Genomic DNA, 19,734 nt, shown 5'->3' with positions numbered 1-19,734 from the left:
TGTGTGGAGATCCTTTGGTGCATGCGTGTGGCTGTTATTTTTTCTTTCCTTTTCAAACTTGTTCAGTTTTAAAGGAAGCAAGTTTTCAGGGGAGGAACCCTTCCGCCTTTTTCAATCCAATCTGCTAAGGTGGGAGTTGGCAACCTTTTTTAGTTCCACAGGCATATTTGGATTTTTGTGTGAGTGCCTCTGGTCACTTCTCTCCCCTTTCTAACTCCCCTCACCGCAGAGAGAGAGAGAGAGAGAGAGAGAATGTATGTGCATGCAAATGTCACTTTTCCAATGGGTCTTGGGTAAAAGTTGGATCCAGTAGATCAGGCAGATCTTTGAAACATGTTTTCCACCACCAACCAGCTTTCATTGAAGCTTTTATCGAAGGCACTGTAATTTTGTACATTGCTGTATTTTTGTGAAAAGTGTCTTCTAGAAATATTTAAATAAAGGAATGGAATGGAATGTGCTCCTTCAGCTAAGGTCCTTTGGTCCGTGAGCACTTAGAAAACAATGCTATAATTACTGAGACCCAGCTTGGGGTTCTCATAAACAAGTCATGTTAGACAAATCTCTCTCTTGCTTGGTGTGTCAGGGGGATGTCGTAGATGTAGTGTATCAGTTTCAGTAAGACTTTGGACCAAGTCCCCCATGATATTCTTGCAGAGAAGCTGGTAAAATGTGGACTGCAAGAGGTAACTGTTAGGTGGATTTGTAACTGGTAGACTGACCAAACCCCAAAAGTGCTTACTAATGGTTCCTCATCGACCTGGGAAAAAGTGACAAGTGGGATGCCGCAGGGTTCTGTCCTGAGCCTGTTCTTGTTCACCATCTTTATAAACGCCTTGGATGAAGATATTGAGGGGCTGCTCATTAAATTTGCAGATGACACTAAACCTGAAGGGGTAGCCAATGCCGCAGAAGACAGAATCAGGATTCAAGATGACCATAACAGATCAGAAAATTTGGCCAAATCTTACAAAATGAATTTCAATAGGGACAAGCACAAGGTTCTGCACTTAAGCAGGAAGCTGCACAAATATAAGATGAGAGACACCTGGCGTGTCTGTAGGACATGTGAAAAGGATCTAGGGGTCTTGGTAGACTACAAGCTCAGCATGAGTCAACAGAAGTCTGATGTCCCAGTCAAGGAAAGTAACAGTCCCACTCTATTCTGCCTTGATCAGACCACACCTGGAGTGCTGTATCCAGTTCTGAGCACCACAATATAAGAAGGATATTGACAAGCTGGACTGTGTGCAGAGGAGGGTGACCAAGATGATAGAAGGCCTGGAAACCCAGCCTTATGAAGAACGCTTGATAGAATTGGGTATTGTCAGAGCTGCCTCTAGGTCCCAGCTCACAGAGGACCAATGCTAGGCTGTAGTAATGTACAAAAGTCTTTATTGAAGTTCAGTTTCCATTTCAAAGCCACAGCGTGCAGCCCTACGTCTTAAACCCTAGATCGGCGAAGTCCCGTCTGAGTCTCCTCCCCTATGACACCAGTTTAAGATCCTAGCCCTGCTCCACCTTTTACGCTGCTCTCTCCTCCTCTGGGTCCTCCTGCCCGCTGGGGCATTGCCCTTTCTGGACTCTTCTGACGCTGAGTCGCTTAGCTCCTCCCCCTCCCTCCGGCGGGCTTTAGGACCCGGTTCCCAATCCTCATTCTCTGCTGTCCCGCGCTCCTGTACATTTGAACTTGCCTCTCGCGCCAGCCCAGTGACCTTTCTCCTAACCGTTACACTACTTCGGTCACTGCTTCCCTCTTCCGGGACACTGGCCGGATCTGACCTCTCCTCCGTTGTCCGACTTTCTGATGGAGGCGTGGTCAGCCCTGCCTTATCTTCTCTCCCTGGTGGGGAATGCACTGGCACCGATCCTTGGGACTCTTCTCCCCCACTCTGCTCTGGTGGGGAAGCTGGTCCTGATTTCCAGCTACTGCTCTGGGAGTCCCTGCTGCCCCCTTGCTCCTGGGGCGTTCCCCTTGGGAACCCCCTACCCCTGGCCACTGGCGCCCCCTTCTGTGAATCTTCCGATTCGCTGGAGAGGCTCATGGAATCCCTCGGTCCACTGTCCTCTTCTCCTACGCTCCCCTCGGATTCTTCCCCTTCTCTCTCCATCTCCTCTCTTCCCTGTGCCTCTGCTCCTGAGCCCCTGACAGGTATGTTTAGCTTGGTAAAGAGGAGATGAGAGGAGATAATGATAGCCATCTTCAAATATCTAAAGGGCTGTCACATGGAGGATGGAGCAAGCTTGTTTTCCTCTGCTCAGGAGGGCAGAAGTTGAACCAATGGGAGCAAGTTACAAGCAAAGAGTTTCTGACTAAACATCAGGAAGAACTTTCTGACAGCAAGAGCTGCTCAGCAGTGTAACAGATTTCCACAAGAGGTGGTGGACTCTGCTTCCTTGGAAGTTTTTAAGCAGAGGTTGGATGGTCATCTGTCATGTGCAATCTAGTTGAAATCCCTGGATAGAAGGCAGTTGGACTACATGATCCTTGGGGTCCAAGCAAACTCTACAATTCTGTGATTCTATGGTTTGAGGTACTCTTCAAGGGATCAAAGGGGCAGTAACAGGGGGAAGGAGCTCAGGGGCTTAGGAATTCACTTTGGGGCGATTGGTGACCTCTGTTCTGAGGAAATGTGCCAAGGACACATTTATGTCACCGTCTCCTTTCCATTGACTTTTGATAGTTCCTTCATAAGGACTTCCACTGGAAAGGAGATAAAAGTGAAAATCATCATGTGGGGTTTTTTATTTTTTTAAAATGAGTGGATGGGAGGTGCCATTTCTGCTGATCTGGTGGGTTCCAAAATAACTCCTCTGTCTTGACACATTAGCTCAGCATCTGTCCCAAGCTGAGGATCTCAGCGTCACTAGAGATGTGTTCCTGTCCTGCGTCCCTATTTAGATTTTGTTTCTGCTATATCATCACTGTCCACTGATGTCCTTCCTCTTCCCTTGTATCATAAATCAGATCTGTGACAATTGGCATTCCTTGAATAAGGTGCCTTTCCCTAAGATAAGCAAGCTCTGTCCACATAACAGAAAGTGGAGAGAAAATACCATTTCTCATGGAAAAAGATAGGAAGGACGTGGCATAAACAGGAGCGTAAACCTGTTGCAACACCTTGGACACTTATCAATGCACCATGATTTAAACAGCAACAATCTAGGCCTCAGACCTGGGGGCCAAATGTGGCCCCCAGCCCCTCTATTTGCCCCCCATGTGTTTTTGCCTGACTGGAATGTGTCATTGAATTCTTTCTTGCGCCTTACTTGCTTCAATTTCTCACTATTAGAAATAACTAACTGACCGATTGTGTCGCAGATAACTCACTTCTGCCCCCCCCCCAACATAATGTTTGCACCCCCCCAAAAAAACACAAATCCTGGCTATGCACATGTAAACAGCTTTAAAACAGCAACAATAGAGTATTAAAACTATCAATAAAAGTATGTTAAAGATAGGTATTTAAAAGTATTCAACAGATAATTAAAATCAACAATGGGCTTTAAAAGACATGTCTGGTTAGGCTTGCTTAAACAAAATGGTTTCAAACACGTTTGCCTCCAATGAGAATGTGGGATGCGAGAGTGCCCTCAAACTGTGCACCGGTTCCCTGTGAGCCTGGGATGGACCCAAAGATCCCTAAGTGAAATGGAGTGGCCTCAAGTCTCAGCTGCTCGTTCCCTTTGCCACACCAGAAATACCTGCTCTTTAGGGATGGGGGAGCGCCCAGAACCAAGTGGGCAGTAGAGCAAGGAGGGAGGAGGAATCGGCAAAAACCGCCTCCTCCCATGGAAGGACTTACTTGGATCAGCCAACCTCTCATTCCTGACCTAATTTTAAAGTGCTGGGCACATTCTAAAATATAGCTGTGGGAGGGAAAGCTTTTGAAAGCAGCAAAAGTGCCCCCAATGGCCTTAGCTAAGGGCTCGTGAAGACGCACAATGTTTGGTTTCTCTGTGCCCGATTACTATACACTTGGGGCAGGTTCCTCTCTGCATACGATGGCAGCATTACCAAATAATGACTTGCGTGCATGAATGAGCCTCTACTATGGTAATAGCACCACCAGGAGGGAACGTTCATGTCTCCTCACAGCATTGCAAGTGCCATGCTTTTCGACAGAACCGCGTCACACATCCATCTCCTGTCTGCCAAGAGATCCACTGGTGCACATGTATGGGTAAAATAGGCCCACGTGACTGGCTTCCGAGCAGGCGAAATGACGGCGTCAAAAAGCACGGTGCTCCCGGGGGGGGGGGGGGGAGATGCGATGTTTGACAGCCATCCTTAACTGCAACAAGACTAACACAGAAACAATGATGGCAAGAGAAAGAAGGAATTAACATTCAGAGGTTGTAAAATGCACTATTTGAAGGCAGAATATCACGCACACAACTGTGAAGTATTCGTGTACCTCACTGGAGCTATTTATAGAAAGTATTTTTTTAATGCAAATTGATATAGACATGCATTTAGTCATTTAGTCCAATGTCGTCAAAGTGAGTGCTGCACCAGAGGGAAATTTCCCAATTTATTTTTTTTAACCCACTCTTCATCAATTAATTCCAAAAAGAAATCACACTTGAAAATTATCAAAGAAAAAAACAGTGACATTCTCTGGAACAGAGTTGGGGGTTTCTGCTGCATTTGCTTGAATGTCAAGGTGGCCAAGGGGGCTGGTGAGTTTCTTTCCTTTCCTTTGCACAACCATCTCACCAGCTTTCCACATTACTTTGCTTCCTCCTGGCTATCTGTACTTCAGTCAAAGCCCAGGAGAAGGCAGCATGGGGTAAGTCCTCTCCTGGGACTTTTTTCAGATCAGGAAGCGTGGGTGGGCAGGCTGCAGAGGCCTGGAGTCATTTTTTGCTGGAAAGAAAGAAAATGTGCATCAGTCTTGGCTACCTCACATCGCTAAGATAAGCTTGAAACCTCACAGACATTATGAGAACGAGGTAGAAAAATGCAAGGGGAGGAAAAGTTTGAGAAACAGGAGGATGGATTTTGGCACAGCACTTGTTTAAGCACGTGTGCAAGTTGAAGGATTAAGGACAAGTCCTTAAGGACATGTTGGTTCTTAAAGAACTGATATCCTGACAGCCAGATTGCCTCCAGGACCACAAGCTTGCATATCAGCCCCTCCCAAAGCAACTCATCGCACATTTTTGCCGGCTGTGAGATGTCTTCTCCTCTCACTCTTCCCAACCATCTTCCTTGAACACTTCAGTCTGAAGCCCAGAACTTTTAGCAACTGTAGAAAGAACAGCCTACAACCTGCTGACTGATGCCCCAGACTGCCTACATGGGGCCAGCATAAACATGTGTGGAGGCTATTACAAGTGAAGGATTCCTTGAGGTACACCAAGGCTGCAGACAGCATTGCTAACATGAGTCAACAACATGATGCAGCCACAAAAAAAGCTAATTCTATTCTAGGCTGCATCAACAGAAGTTTAGTGCCCAGATCAAGGGAAGTAATATAGCTGTGGACCATTTTGCACATGTCCAATGGATGCACAACCGCCGGCGTGTGGGTCCTTTTGGACCTGGAAAAGGGCAGAACAAGGGTGGAACGGGGGCAGGGTGGGCTTGTGCATCACAAAATTGTCACTGCCTGCAGTACTGCTCTATTCTGCATTGGTCAGACCCCACCTAGAATACTGTGTCCAATTCTGGTCACCACAATTTAAGGATATTGACAAGCTGCAACATGCTTAAAGGAGGACAACTAAGATGACAGAGGGTCTGGAAACCAAACCTTATGAGGAACAGCTGAGGAAGCTGGGTATGTTTAGACTGAAGAAGGAGAGACTGAGAGGTGATATGATAGCCATCTTCAAATATCTAAAGGATTGTCACATGGGGGGTGGAGCAAGCTTGTTTTCTGCTGCTCCAGAGGGTAGGACCCAAACCAGAGGATTCAAATTACAATAAAGGACATTTAGAAGAGGTTTTCACTTTGACAGTGAAAGAAACTCCCTCAGAAGGTGGTGGACTCTCCTTCCTTGGAGATTTTCAAGTAGATGGCCACCTGACAGGAATTCTTTAGTTGTGATTCCTGCATTGCAAGGAGTTGGGCTAAATGGCCCTTGGAGTCCCTTCGAACTCTACAGTTCTGTGATTCTATTTTGCTTATAGAGACCTCCTAGCATTCAAGCATGACCTGCGACAAAATGTTGCAGTGTATCCTCACTTCCTAACAAGAGTGCTCCTGGTTTTACAGCCAGCCAGCTACGTGCTCCTCCAAGCAGTTCCCTTTCTGTTTGCATGTCAACTCTCTGTTTTCCAGTTCTCTTTTCTGACTGACACTGGGCATTCCATGGCTACTAAGCATGCTTAATCTTAATTAGCGTGGGGGGGGGTTAGTGTGTGTGTGTGTGTGTGTGTGTGTGTGTGTGTGTGTGTTGTGGGGGGGGGAGTGTCTGTCCAGAAGTTAAAGAGGAACTGATAGGAGGAGTGGAGAAGATTGCCAGCAAAGTTAAGGGGAGCCTATAATTAAGGAATTGAATCAGGGGCCAGCAAACATTTTCAGCAGGGGACAAGTTCACTGTCCCTCGGACCTTGTGGGGAGCCAGTCTATATATATATATTTTTTTGGGGGGGGGGAATGAACGAATTCCTATGCCCCACAAATAACCCAGAGATGCATTTTAAATAAAAGAACACACTCTACTCATGTAAAAACACCAGGCAGGCCCCACAAATAACCCAGAGGTGCATTTTAAATAAAAGTACACATTCTACTCATGTAAAAACACGCTGATTCCCAGACCGTCCACAGGCTGGATTGAGAAGGCGATTGGGCTGGATCCGGCCCCTGGGCCTTAGTTTGCCTACCCATGAGTTGAATCATCATCTAGTTAAAAGCCATACAGTTCTCTTCCTGGCTGCAAAGTTGTTTTGTAAGGCTCTCTTTTTTTAAAAAAGAAGAAGAAGAAGAAGAAATTAATTTATTGTGTATATCTCTTTTGCTTACAAGTTAAAATTCTGTTTTAAAAATGACGTCGTTTTGAAAAGCTATACAGCATCTAGCGCAGCTCATTACAATTGTTACAACAAACAGAAAAATCATTAAGCAGACCTCCTCAACCCTCAGCAAGTGATCTGCGGCAGGGAGAGTTTGGGAATCACTGGACTAGAGTATAGGTAGGCACCCTGTCTGGCTCAACCAGGCTCTCCCCAGACCTGCATTGCTGCTCTGCAATGGCTCATCCTCCTTTTAAGTCATTGTATGGGGAAAGCTTTGGCAAGCAAGACACAGGCTATGGGGCCTTACAGTGCCAACTCCTGACCACAGGATCATTGTCATCAATTGCCATCGTATTTTCCTTGGCATACAGTTCCCCCAAATTATAGTAGCGCTGCAATAAATTACACCATGTCACTGCTTGGCTTGAGAGGCATGTGCACCCAACCCATTGCTGGTGAACAAGCACCTGCCCCTTCCAACAGTGTGTTTCTGCAGTTTGAAGAAAACAAATTGATGCTTTCTAGCAAACAGCTTCCTCAGCAGAGCTACAGCACTGTGTGAAGGTCTTGCCAGAAAAGGAAAAGCTGCAGTCATGCTTCAAAGGTAGAAAACAGAAGAAGGAAGATGGGGGGAGGAGAGAGAGAGAGAGAGAATGAATATTCTGATTATGTATATTAGCAACCAGATATCTGATGGATAAGAAACGTTCATGTAAAGAACTTCCAGATTGTTGCTATTTGGGGGTAAGATTCAATCGCATACATGCAAATTTAGTTTGCACCATTATAGTTGATTGGAGCTCTTGCACTGAAAACCTGCTTGCCCTGCAAAATCAGACTTCTTGCAATAAGGAAAGCGGTGGGGAAACACAGTGGGGAGTGGGGAATAATGCTTGCTACATTGTCTAATCTCCCTGCAAACTTTTTGCAAGCAAATCAGGATGAGTGCTCAATAAATGGGTGATTGGTTGTTATAGTATTATTATTCCAGAGCTTAAGTATGCATACAACAGGCACTATCAATTCCTCCTTTGTTCTCCTGGCAGAGGTGAAGCAACATATGCTCATCAATAATGCTGTCCACATTAAGAGAACAACCTTATTTGGGCTGCAGTTGACACCATCATCATCATCATCATCATCAATTGTGAAACGTCAGAAAATTTGCATGTATTTCCATACTTGGTCCAATGTATCCCACATCTGTTGGGCTTGGGTAGAAGGGCACAGAGTTATGCAGGGCACTGATGCTACCCTGAAACCTCAGAAGTTCTCTCTAGACTCCCCAGGCCATTTTAAAATTTCACAAGGCATTGCTCACACACCCTTCTGTGCCTATTTTTATATCCTTAAGGACTAGAAACTTCATTTCTAATGCAAAACAACAGGTGTGAAATTCTGTACTTGCTTCCAAATTCACAATTGGTGGGTCACCAGAGACTCACATGAGTATCGGTGGGAAATGAGCGGGAGTGACAAAAGCTGGTGGTAATTCTTCAGATAATGAGTGCCTTTCTAACTACGGGAAACTAAAACAAATGAGTTTTGTGGGGGAAATGAATGGTTTAAGAAATTGAATGTTTTTCTGCTTTTTGCATGCTTCCTTCCGGTGGATTCTTCAACACTGTGCAAATATGACATGTCAGGCTTCTTCTCTCTTTCTCTCCAGGCTGATGCAAAGATGGTTTGTGACGTTGTCAGTCGGATGGAGGACACAGAGCCCTTCTCTCCAGAACTCCTTTCAGCAATGATGAGACTTTGGGCAGATTCTGGCCTCCAAGAATGCTTCAACCGGTCCCGAGAATATCAGCTCAACGACTCTGCTCAGTAGTGAGTATCCCATACGTCCCATAGGTCTCAAGGGGAGGCTATAGCTTTCCACAAGCTTTGCACCCATTTTAAGGTCTTTTCATTTAAAGAGTTTGAAACAGCAGGACTGTTGGAAGCAGCAACTTCCAGCAGTGGCCCATGAAGGGGGCAGAGCAGCAGCAGTGCCTCCCCAGTGGCAAAAGTGCTGCCGTTCACTGGGGCAGCAATAGGGTGGGATGATAAGTTCAGGAGAGCTCCAGGTTAGTGGTGGCTCTGCAGGCACGTGCCTGTGGTGAGGTCAGGAGAGCTCTGAGTTGGCCATGGTGAGTTGGCCAACCCGGAGTTCCTCTGACTTGGCCACTGCCTTGTCCCATCCCCATCTTGGTGAGCACAGGACTGCCACATCATCACCACCCCAACTAATGAGCCATTGCTGGTAACTTCTGCCCAAGAATCTCAGCTGGCCTGTGTGGACCATACCTGTCTAGATGGACCAGTGATGTCCCTTATCATCTTACCCATAAGTGGCTGGGAGGCAAGGCTACCTGCCCAGGAGGCAGTGCTTTTTTTCTAGAGGTACTCAAGAGTACACAGTACTGGCACCTACCCCCCCCCCCAAAGTGTGGCAGTTAGTGTAACAACTTCATGATGAGTACCAACATCTTTTTTTCTAAAAAATATAAGCACTGCCAGGAGACTTAGTGAGGCAGTTGTTTCAGGTGGCAGCCTGGGAACAGCTGGGTGGGGCAGCAGACCCAGGGAGTGCAGGAGCACCCCACTCGCTGCCTTTTGTTCTTTTCCGGACCCCCATCACTGTTCCTTGCTCCTCTCTAGACTCCCTTTTTCTACCCCACTGCTCTAGCATGCCAGGGCTTCTCCAGGGTGCTCCAGTTGCCTCGGGAAAAGGAGGAGGAGGAGGTGGGAGGGTGGCAGTTTCTGTTCTGCCTCCAGCTGCAAAACGCCCTAGGCTGGCCCTGCTGGGAAGAGTACGATGCCTCATGGCATACGAGATTGGAACTCATTTCAAACTTCAAGCTCGCACTTGGCAAAGATGCTTTTGCACACTGGAAGTAGCAACCAGCGTGGTGTCTAAAAAATTAATTTTATCCAATATTTTGCTGAGCAGAGCTGGCCTGCGCTATTGCTGCCGACTGCAACTCCATCAGATGTAACTTTTGTGAAACTGCCACAGAGTAAAGTGTAGGATCCTGTGCATTTAGGTATCAGTAACCATAATTTGGCACAGGGGAGGAAAGATTCAGGAGTTTGGCCAGTGATACAATATGTCACCCACAGGAAATGGTGGTGGCAGCACAACAGCAAATGATTGGATTTGTTAAGAGAAGGGAATGCAGCTCAGAGGCAGAGCAAGTATTTTGCATGCAGAAAGTCCCAGGTTCAATCCCTTACCTCTCTGCATTGGGCCAGGAAAGACCCCTTTTTGAAATCCTGCAGGAATGCTCAGCACAGACTTATTCCCTGCTTGTGCAGGGGGGCTCACCTGGCACCTTCGTTACATATTTTTAGGAGACTGGCAAAAACATTTCTCTTCTCCTAAGTTTTGGGCAAACTAAACAATCTTTTGAACCATTTAAACTGGGGGGGGGGTGTCTATGTTTGTTACTATGGTGTGTATTTTTGTGATTTTATGTTGTAAACCGTCCTGTGATCCTCGGATGAAGGGCAGCATAGAAATTAAATAAGTAAATATTCAGTGACCTTTAAAAGGGGCTGCAATAATCCATGGAAGGGAAGGCTGCCAAAGGTAGGTTGCCCCCTTGTACACATCACCAAAAGGGGGGGGGGGAGGGAATCAACAAAAAGCAGACACAGATTTGCACAACTTTTGCATATGCAAATTTGTATGCATAGATGGCAATTTAGAAAAAGCTTAATTTAAAAAGGAATGCAGTTCCTTTCACCAACAGTAGAGAATTTCTGGCCCACCCCACAGTGAGCCATCGCCAGGCTGACCTCACGAGGAAGCTACTTCTTGTTATTTCTAGCCCTTGCCGAATTCATGAATTTATGAGTTTGCTCCAATTCTGACCCTTCACTGAATGTAGGTCTGCACCACATGCCACATCTCAGAGATCTGGGGTGCTGTGAGAAAGGACATATCTCCTGGTGATCTCAAAGTCCAGCCAGGTGTGTGGTCCAGATAGCTTGAAGGCCGCCTCTCTGAGGTATATCAAGACAGTGACTTCCAACTTCAAGGGTCTTTGGCAGGGGGAAGTCAGAATGAGTGCGTCCATTTAAGATCAGTAGGATGGGTAAGTCCTTTCACTGCCTTCCTCCTACTTAGATCAGAGATGCTATAGATAGTGAGAGAACATACACATATGTTTTTGTGCATTGGCAGCATCTGGAAGAAGATGCATTCATGGACAGCCATCTCTCTTTATCATCACTGGCCACAGACACTCCCCATAAGAGCACATGCACCTTCCTGTGCCAGAGACTGAATGGATAATCAATACACATAAAGCCTACCTTATTTGTTAAAGTTGTCTCCATCTGCACTCACGTAAGCTCTGCAGTGAACATGGCTACCAGCCCTTCCTTTGCAAACTATTCTCTGTTCTCTTTGGGGAGGATTTGGGGTTGCCAATTTTGGGAGAAGCATGGGGAACACAAGGCCCAAATGCAAACCTCCAGGCCGCTTTCCCCCCTCACGAGCAGTGTTGCATTACACCCTTCTTTGAGGGGATTTTTTTTTGCCCTGTCTTAATGTGATTTTGAACTCTGATCATGCTTGGATCATGGATGGTGGATAGCGAGAGATGGACGAGTGTGTCTAGAAACTAACATATAGCACAAAGGTACAGTTCACATTCTTGGTTTTCCATTCTTTTGCCCCTGACCAACCCATCTCTGGCCCGTGTCCCTCAGAAAGTTGCCAAGTATGGCTGAAAAGGGGTCCCTGTTCCTGTTTTGGAAGTTATTGAGACAGGCAGGAATCTGCCCAAGTAGGAAGCCAGTGGCCATCCAGATGTTGTTGAACTACATACAGAGTCTTGCCATACATCAGGAAAATTCCTGACATGTCCTTGTTTTCAAGTGTAAAAATGGCGCCAGGGTTGAATTTTGCCAAAGCGGCAAATTTTGCCGAAGTGGCAAAATGTCAGGGGAAACCTGGATATATGACAATGTGATGGAACAAGCAGCCGGAAGCTCAACAACTTTGGTGGTTTCCTTTAAAAAGCTCAACAATTTTGGGAGCTTCCTAAATAAAGCTCAACAACTTTGCAGGTGTCAGGAATTTTGCTTTTTGAAGTACGGCAACCCTACATACAGAGCAATGCCGTAGGGCCCTCCTTGCTCGCAATTCCACACTTGCAGATGAGCCTGGCATTCTGACCTCCCTTCCTCCACTCCTGCAGACATATCATCCCTGATCCTGCCATCCTCAAGCCTCTGAGACTCCATCATTTGTATGCAGTCCTCAGCTCTCCAAAGCGGCATTTACAGAAGCGTTGGCTGTGCCAGGCCTGCTGGACAAGCCTATTCTCTTTTTCCCTTTACAACCTGGGAATGCCCAATGAGGCTGTTGTCGTTGCCCCTCTTTGCTCCTTCCCTCTCTCTGGCTCTCATTCACAGAGGCCCATTAAAGCATTTTATTCAGCAGAGACCAGCTAACAAGCGCAAGTCTGCCATAAAGGAAACAAATGCCATTTTCAGATAGTTGGTTGCTAGGGGTGTTTGTTCCTGCTAGGCAAAGGAAGATGGGAACTGTAAAAAATAAAAATGGGGGAAAGTGAACTAAAGTGGAGAGCAAAAGCACAGGGAAGGCTGGATAAGGAGTGGAGCTGGGATAAATTCAGTTCAGTGTGCATTTAAAGGCGAATCTACCAAATTTGTGCTTTCCGAAACATATGCAAACCAAAATGCAGCCATCCATTCAAATTCACACTTCTCTAAATGTTGAAATGCAGTTTTCCAGCCAAGTCACATGTACAAAATGGCATATTTTATTTACTGCATATATATATATATATATATATATATATATATATATATGCACAGTATATATTTGTCCTTCTCTCATAGTTTGTCTGTTAGCTTAGCCAATTCTGCATAGTTCATCAGTTTTTCTTCCATTGTTCCTTTGATGGTATTTCTTCCATCTTCCAGTATTGTGCAATCAAGATTCTTGCTGCTGTTGTAGCATACATAAATAATGTCCATTTTTCTTTTGGTAGCTCTTGATTTGAGATACCTAACAAAAAGGATTCAGGATGTTTAACAAAATTCATTTTAAACATTTTTTTCAATTCATTGTATACATTTCCCAATATTTTTTAATGCATTTGCATTCCCACCACATATGAGAAAATGTTCCTTCCTTTTCCTTACATCTCCAACATCTGCTATTTTCTTTCCTAAACATCTTTTTCACTGGTGTGATATACCATCTATATACCATTTTCATGAAATTCTCTCTTAATAGTATGCAATCTGTGATTTTTATATCAATTTTCCACAGTTTTCCCCAAATTTCAAACTGAATATTGTGAAATACATAATCATTTATTTACTGCATTTCAATCCCACCTTTTCCGGCAGGGAGCTCAAGGTGGCGCACACAGTTTCCCCCATCCTCCTCATGTAATCCCCACAACACCCCTGTGAGGTAGTCTGGACTGAGAGGCAGTGGCTGACCCAGAGGCCACTCAGTGACATACATGGCCAAGTGGGGATTGGAGCCCTGGGCTTCCAGGTCCTAGTCCAACACTAACCACTAAGCCACATTGGCGCTATACAAGGATCTGGTTCAGGGGTTCTCAAGCTAATCTTCAGATGCAGATGTGGGCACAGAACAGGGCTGGTGGCTGTCAATATGGCTACAAGGCAGTCTTATCCAATAATTAGGGATGGGGGGGTTCGAAAGCACCTCCGGGTGCAAGTAGATAAATAGGGACCGCTTACCAGCGGGAAGGTAAACGGCGTTTCCGTGTGCGGCTCTGGCTCGCCAGAGCAGCGATGTCACGCTGGCCACGTGACCCGGAAGTGTCTCCGGACAGCGCTGGCCCCTGGCCTCTTAAGTGAGATGGGCGCACAACCCCAGAGTCTGTCAAGACTGGCCCGTACGGGCAGGGGTACCTTTACCTTTACCTTTTACATTATTTGCACATTCGGAAAGAATATGTGAACTGAAATTAAATTTGCACTCCTGAGTTTTGCAGTGCACTTCTGCAGCCAAGTTACGTGTACAAAAATGTGTATACTAAAGCGTGCTTAAAATACATATATTCGGGAAAATAGCATACAAAAATAGATTCTGTGAGGGGGAATTGCTTGCAGAAGTGTGCGTGTTAGGCAAGTTTGTAACGCAAAAATGGGTGTATATGAGGAGAATTTCACACTGAAATGTAGAGGAGGATTTTGCTTTTAAAAAAAATTAAAATCACAAACTGTTATGGAAATGTGGGGAACTGAAATTAAGAAACAGAGGGAAACATATACTGACGGTTCCCCCCCTCCCTACTTTCTGAGGAGGAGAGGATTAGACAGGTATGGAGACATGAGCGTTTATTTTATCTGTATGTCCCATTAATAACTGCTGGTCACACCCTGTCATAGTGACTTCCTTCTTCAACAGGGTCTTTTTTTCCTGGTCTGCTTGCTTGCTTTGTTTCTGCATATACACAGTGTGGATGCTTGAGGAGTGTTTTCAGCCTGCGTTTTTAAGTGAACTAAGCAAATTTGTACTTCCCAGACAACAGATTTGAACACTGTTGCCCACTGTTACTCCTCCTAATTTTACAGTACTGTTCTTGAGTCACAAAAAGGCCTGCCTGCGTCTAAAAATGTGTATTTCAGAATGTGTACAAAAATGTGCATTCAGGGTAAAATGCATACAAGCATGTGCATATAATGCAAATTTTCGTGCAGTTAAAAAAAAACCTGGCATGGAAACAGAACAGAGCATCTTTTGAATGAACTTATGCAAAACTGAAGTGGGCTAGGAATAGGCTGGTCTGTTCATCCCATACACAGAGAGCCCCCTAGAGGCTTGACATGGAACAACACCATGGCTTCACTGAGAACATGGACGCTTGACTAGGGTTGCCATATTCCCAAAAGTTGTTTGTTTGAGACTTTGGGGGGGGACATCTCCCCCCCAAAAAACCCACACACATTCATTTGGGGGGCTTTTCTTAGCCTAACTTGCCATACGTCCGGATTTTCCCAGACATTTTGCTGATTCAGCAAAAATCCACCCGGACGCCATTTTTCTGAGTGGTTCCTGGAAGGCTTGACTCTGGGTTCAAATCAGAGCACACTGTTATTATCTCATTTTTTAAAAGAGGAAAAATGATGTATCTTGTTAGACTTGCGAAAGATGTGTAAGACTTCAATTCTAACCCCATTTACTAGGGTGTAAGCCCCATTGAATTCAGTACAACTTACTTATGAGTAGACATGGTTAGGATTGTACAATGACGCACTTTTTGTCCTTACTTTAGTTAGTTGGGCTGCTGTTCAACCCCACTTTCCTGGGAGTAAGCCCCATTGAATTCAGCTGGGGTTACTGAGTAGAAATGGTGACTTTTAGTTACTTATTTCTGTGGCACTCTTAGTGTTTATGGCATTATCACTATACATGGTTTTAAAAGAAAAAGAAAAAGAAAAAAGAACTTTCCCATGGGGTCCAAAGGGTGAGGAAAGGGTCCCTCTATTCACCGCTCTTTCTGCACCCTTTGTCCTCTCCAGCTCTCCAGTTATTCACAGCTTCTTCAAAAGCAATCAAATTGTCTTTGCTTTCATATAAACCACTTTCAGAGTTCTGTCTGAAAAGCAACCTATTAATATCCTTAAATAAATAAATGTTATGCTTCTCTGTCCACGGAGTTCCAGCATCAGTTAAACAGTTTCATATATAAACCCAGTTAAAACAATTTTCATTTATGAGAATAGTTTCGGGTCCAGTAGAAGTATAGGTCTTTAGTAGGTGCCAAAAAGTTGGTAAAGACAGTGCCTGTCAGATACACAATGGAAATAAGAAAATGGCGGAGGGGTACAAGGTCACATTTCTGGCCACCCTGCCCCTGCTTGTCTGTCAACAGAGACAAGCTACAGTTCTGATGGTGAGCGCTATATGTTTGCATATAAATTACTGCACAGACAGCCTTCAGCTTTGAACTGGACTGAGGCCAGGAATTAATTCATGCAGGCCACTAGCTTGCAAGAAGTCATCCTATCCTGGCACAAAGCCAGGCCCGCCCAGAGCTGGCTGGTGGCATACACCAGACCGTACCCCAGTGAGATCTTGCATGCTTAACCTTTCCAGTGAACCAGGATAAAACAGTAGCTGAGAAAGAGAGAATCGTTGACAGTGGGCCTCTCCAGCTGGCTGGGTGACCCGGAGGGATGTATGGAGGTTGAGATATTGCAAGGTTGGCCAAAGTTCTTAAGCTTAAAAAGATGGCAGTGTAATCTAGGAGCTGGAGTGTTGCACTCAGTCTGGGGGAAGGCAAGCTCTCGTGAATCTCAACTAGGCCACAAAGCTCCTGCAAGCGCCTAGCCTAATCTACCTGTCACAGGTTGTTGTGAAGGTGAGGATGGGGGGGGGAGGTGGAATGACCATAGTATGAGCAGCAAAGCTAGAAGGCCCCAGTTTAAAGCTCATCTCAGTCACAGCCTAACGTACTCTTGGACTGGGGTGTGTAGTACTGGTCTACTTTAAGATCATCAGAAAAGCCCTGCCAGATCAGGTCAAAGACCATCTGGTCCTGTGACTTTTTTTCACAATGGCTACCCAGGTACAGTGGTACCTCGGGTTAAGTACTTAATTCGTTCTGGAGGTCCGTTCTTAACCTGAAACTGTTCTTAACCTGAAGCACCACTTTAGCTAATGGGGCCTCCTGCTGCTGCCATGCCATCGGAGCACAATTTCTGTTCTCATCCTGAAGCAAAGTTCTTAACCTGAGGTACTATTTCTGGGTTAGCGGAGTCTGTAACCTGAAGCGTATGTAACCCAAGGTACCACTAATGGGAAGCTCACAAGCAGGACTTGAGCGGCACAGCAACTCCTCCCTGAGTTGTTGTAAGTAAATGCCTATTCAGGCTCCTCAAAACCCACAGCCTCTTCCGCTTCATGATACTCATTCCTCTCCATGGCTAACAAAAACCAAAATAAATGATGCAAAGGAAGCAAAATTATGCACATCAGATCAATTTCCACAATGGTTTCACAGCTCAGAGAATTCAGCTTTTCCTGGCCCACAATTTGGATTTCTTGGGAGCGGAGCTTTCATTGTCCTTTTAGAGTTGAGTACATTTTGCCTTTCAGTTTTTTGAAGGGATGCTGAGTCAGAGCAATGCTTTTAGCTTAGCATGCTGCCTCTCTCGACTACAGCCAGTTAGATACCCCTGGAGAAGCTCAGAAGCTGAGAAAGATGTTTAAATGTAGTAGCATAGTGGCAAATTCAGATGTGCAAATTCATGATAGTCATAGTCAGGGTCCCTTCTAAGATTGTACAATAATCTTATACAATAAAAGTGTTTAGGAATCATAGTATTGTAGAGTTGGAAGGGACCCTAAGGGTCATCTAGGATGTATTGCAATGATCAGTGCAGATCTCCATATGTGGTCTTTCAGCTAGAGTTACTGTTTTCTGTGCACATACGTGGGCAAATGATTTTGAGGGTTCCAGTATCTTCTTTTGGAGTAACCTAAGTTGTTTTCATTGAAATGTCATGGTATATAATAGAAGCTGCACACCAGTCTCTGAATACCAATTTCTGGCCATCGCAAGTGGGGAAACTGCTGCTGCACTCAGATCCCGCTTGGGAGCTTCCCAGAGGCATCACTGTGAGAGCAGAAGGCTGGACTAGATGGGGTTTTGGTCTGAACCAGAAGCAGGGCTCTTCCTAAGTGCACGGTTGGCAGACTGAACTCTTATGAGCCCACACTGCAGATGTTCCCCTGTGGTAATAGCAGGTCTGCATCATTCGACTGTATCAACTTCAATTTTCATCTGAGGCAGCCGCTGAGATGCTCATTAGGATAAAATCCTCCCAGTTGTCTCGTACAACATGCATTTGGTTCATCACTTTCAAAAGCTTACATATTCTCACGTTGCAAGCAGCTCAGTACGGTTCTAATATATTTCATTGGTATGGCCCATATATCAGTGTTGCCCAAGGACCAGCCTCCGCCTTGAGGATTAGCTAGGGAGCGAAGAATGGCTGTCACAATGTCACCTCAATTGGATAAAGGACAAGATTCTGTAATGTGAGAACATACCGTACTTTTCACTCTATAAGACGCACCTGACCACAAGACGCACCTAGTTTTTGGAGGAGGAAAACAAGAAAAAAAATATTCTGAATCTCAGAAGCCAGAACAGCAAGAGGGGTCTCTGCCTTCACTGCGCAGCAATCCCTCTTGCTGTTCTGGCTTCTGGGATAGCTTAGCAGCCTGCATTCGCTTCATAAGACGCACACACATTTCCCCTTACTTTTTAGGAGGGAAAAAGTGAGTCTTATAGAGCAAAAATATGGTAATCTCTTTACTGTCCTTTTTTTTAATCTGGGCATTTCCTCAATCGGTTTGGGAGAGCAGTAGGGATGAGCTGTACTGCTTTGTACGCAGAAGGTTCTGGGTTCTGTATGAATAATGACAACAATAATTTTATTGTTTGTATTCCACCTATCACTGGGACGCAGGTGGCGCTGTGGGTTAAAGCCTCAGCGCCTAGGACTTGCCGATCGAAAGGTCGGCGGTTCGAATCCCTGCGGCGGGGTGCGCTCCCGCTGCTCGGTCCCAGCGCCTGCCAACCTAGCAGTTCGAAAGCACCTCCGGGTGCAAATAGATAAATAGGGACCGCTTACCAGCGGGAAGGTAAACGGCGTTTCCGTGTGCGGCTCTGGCTCGCCAGAGCAGCGATGTCACGCTGGCCACGTGACCCGGAAGTGTCTCCGGACAGCGCTGGCCCCTGGCCTCTTAAGTGAGATGGGCGCACAACCCCAGAGTCTGTCAAGACTGGCCCGTACGGGCAGGGGTACCTTTACCTTTACCTTTTATTCCACCTATCTGACTGGGTTGCCCCAGCCACTCTGTGTGGCTTCAAACATGAAACCCTGGGGAGCTGCTAACAGTCATTGTAGACCCTGCAGTCAGGGCCCTGCCCTCCCAGGCTGGCTGGAAAAGGCCTGAAAGGCAGGGAACAGGTCTTCCAGGGCTCACGGCCAAAATGTAATACAGTTGCAGGAACTCAAACTAGCCTATACTTTTTGGAGAGAGAGGTGGTTTTGATGAATATTCTGCCTTCTTGATGGCTCAGGGCCCCAACAACTGCTCCAATGTGACAGTCGAATGAGCCAGATGCCAACAGCTACTTAACAGAACTGTCATCTTCAGCAGGGCTAATATGTTCAAAAGCCATTCTGTAATTTAAAAAAAGTAATTACATGCAATGCAGTCTACCTGAGGTCACATGCAAATAATAAGGAGGCATATGATAATGCCAGTGGTTATGACTCTTCCCTGCTGATGATATATGAAATTCTATGAGAATCCTTGTTGCCCCAGGCATGTACCCTCAAGCCACAGTCATCTCTGGAAAATAGGTGTTAGCTGGTTAGTCTACTATGTCCTTTGCCACACCGGCTTTGCTGGCTAGAGCTGGAAGTAGTCCAAGACATCTGGAGGGTACCAGGCTATCACAAGCTGGCAAAGTGCTTCAGAAACTCTTGTTGGCCAGAGATGACGTTGGTGAGAAGAAATGCATGTATTCATTTATCCGTGGTGCCTCTACCACACCACTTTCAACTCACTTAAATAATGTCTCTGTGCAGCCTAAAAAAATGGAAAGGGGAAAATCTTTCTGCTAGGCTGAATGCTAACATGTGAAGATGTCCAGAAGGGCATTTCCTGATATGGTTTCCTGCTTTTCTTCCTATAGCTCAGCCACTCTCTTTCCTACTGTGCCCCAAGAGATGTAATT

At 45.6% G+C, this 19,734-nt stretch overlaps 1 protein-coding gene across 2 annotated transcripts in view; it reads left to right on the top strand.

Moving 5' to 3' along the window:
- The window catches only part of GNAO1 (G protein subunit alpha o1), a 167,572-nt gene that overhangs the window by 111,539 nt on the left and 36,299 nt on the right, over positions 1-19,734 (top strand). For both annotated transcript variants that reach the window (XM_079988341.1, XM_079988340.1), the window contains exon 4: positions 8,640-8,800. In XM_079988341.1, the coding sequence (XP_079844467.1) occupies positions 8,640-8,800 (161 nt within the window). The remainder of the gene's footprint in view (positions 1-8,639; positions 8,801-19,734) is intronic.

Source organism: Podarcis cretensis, assembly GCF_951804945.1.
Source record: "Podarcis cretensis genome assembly, chromosome: 8".
Classification (NCBI taxonomy): Eukaryota; Metazoa; Chordata; class Lepidosauria; order Squamata; family Lacertidae; genus Podarcis; species Podarcis cretensis.
The sequence above is the reverse complement of the archived record's forward strand: the minus strand, read 5'-3'. Positions and strand labels throughout refer to the sequence as shown.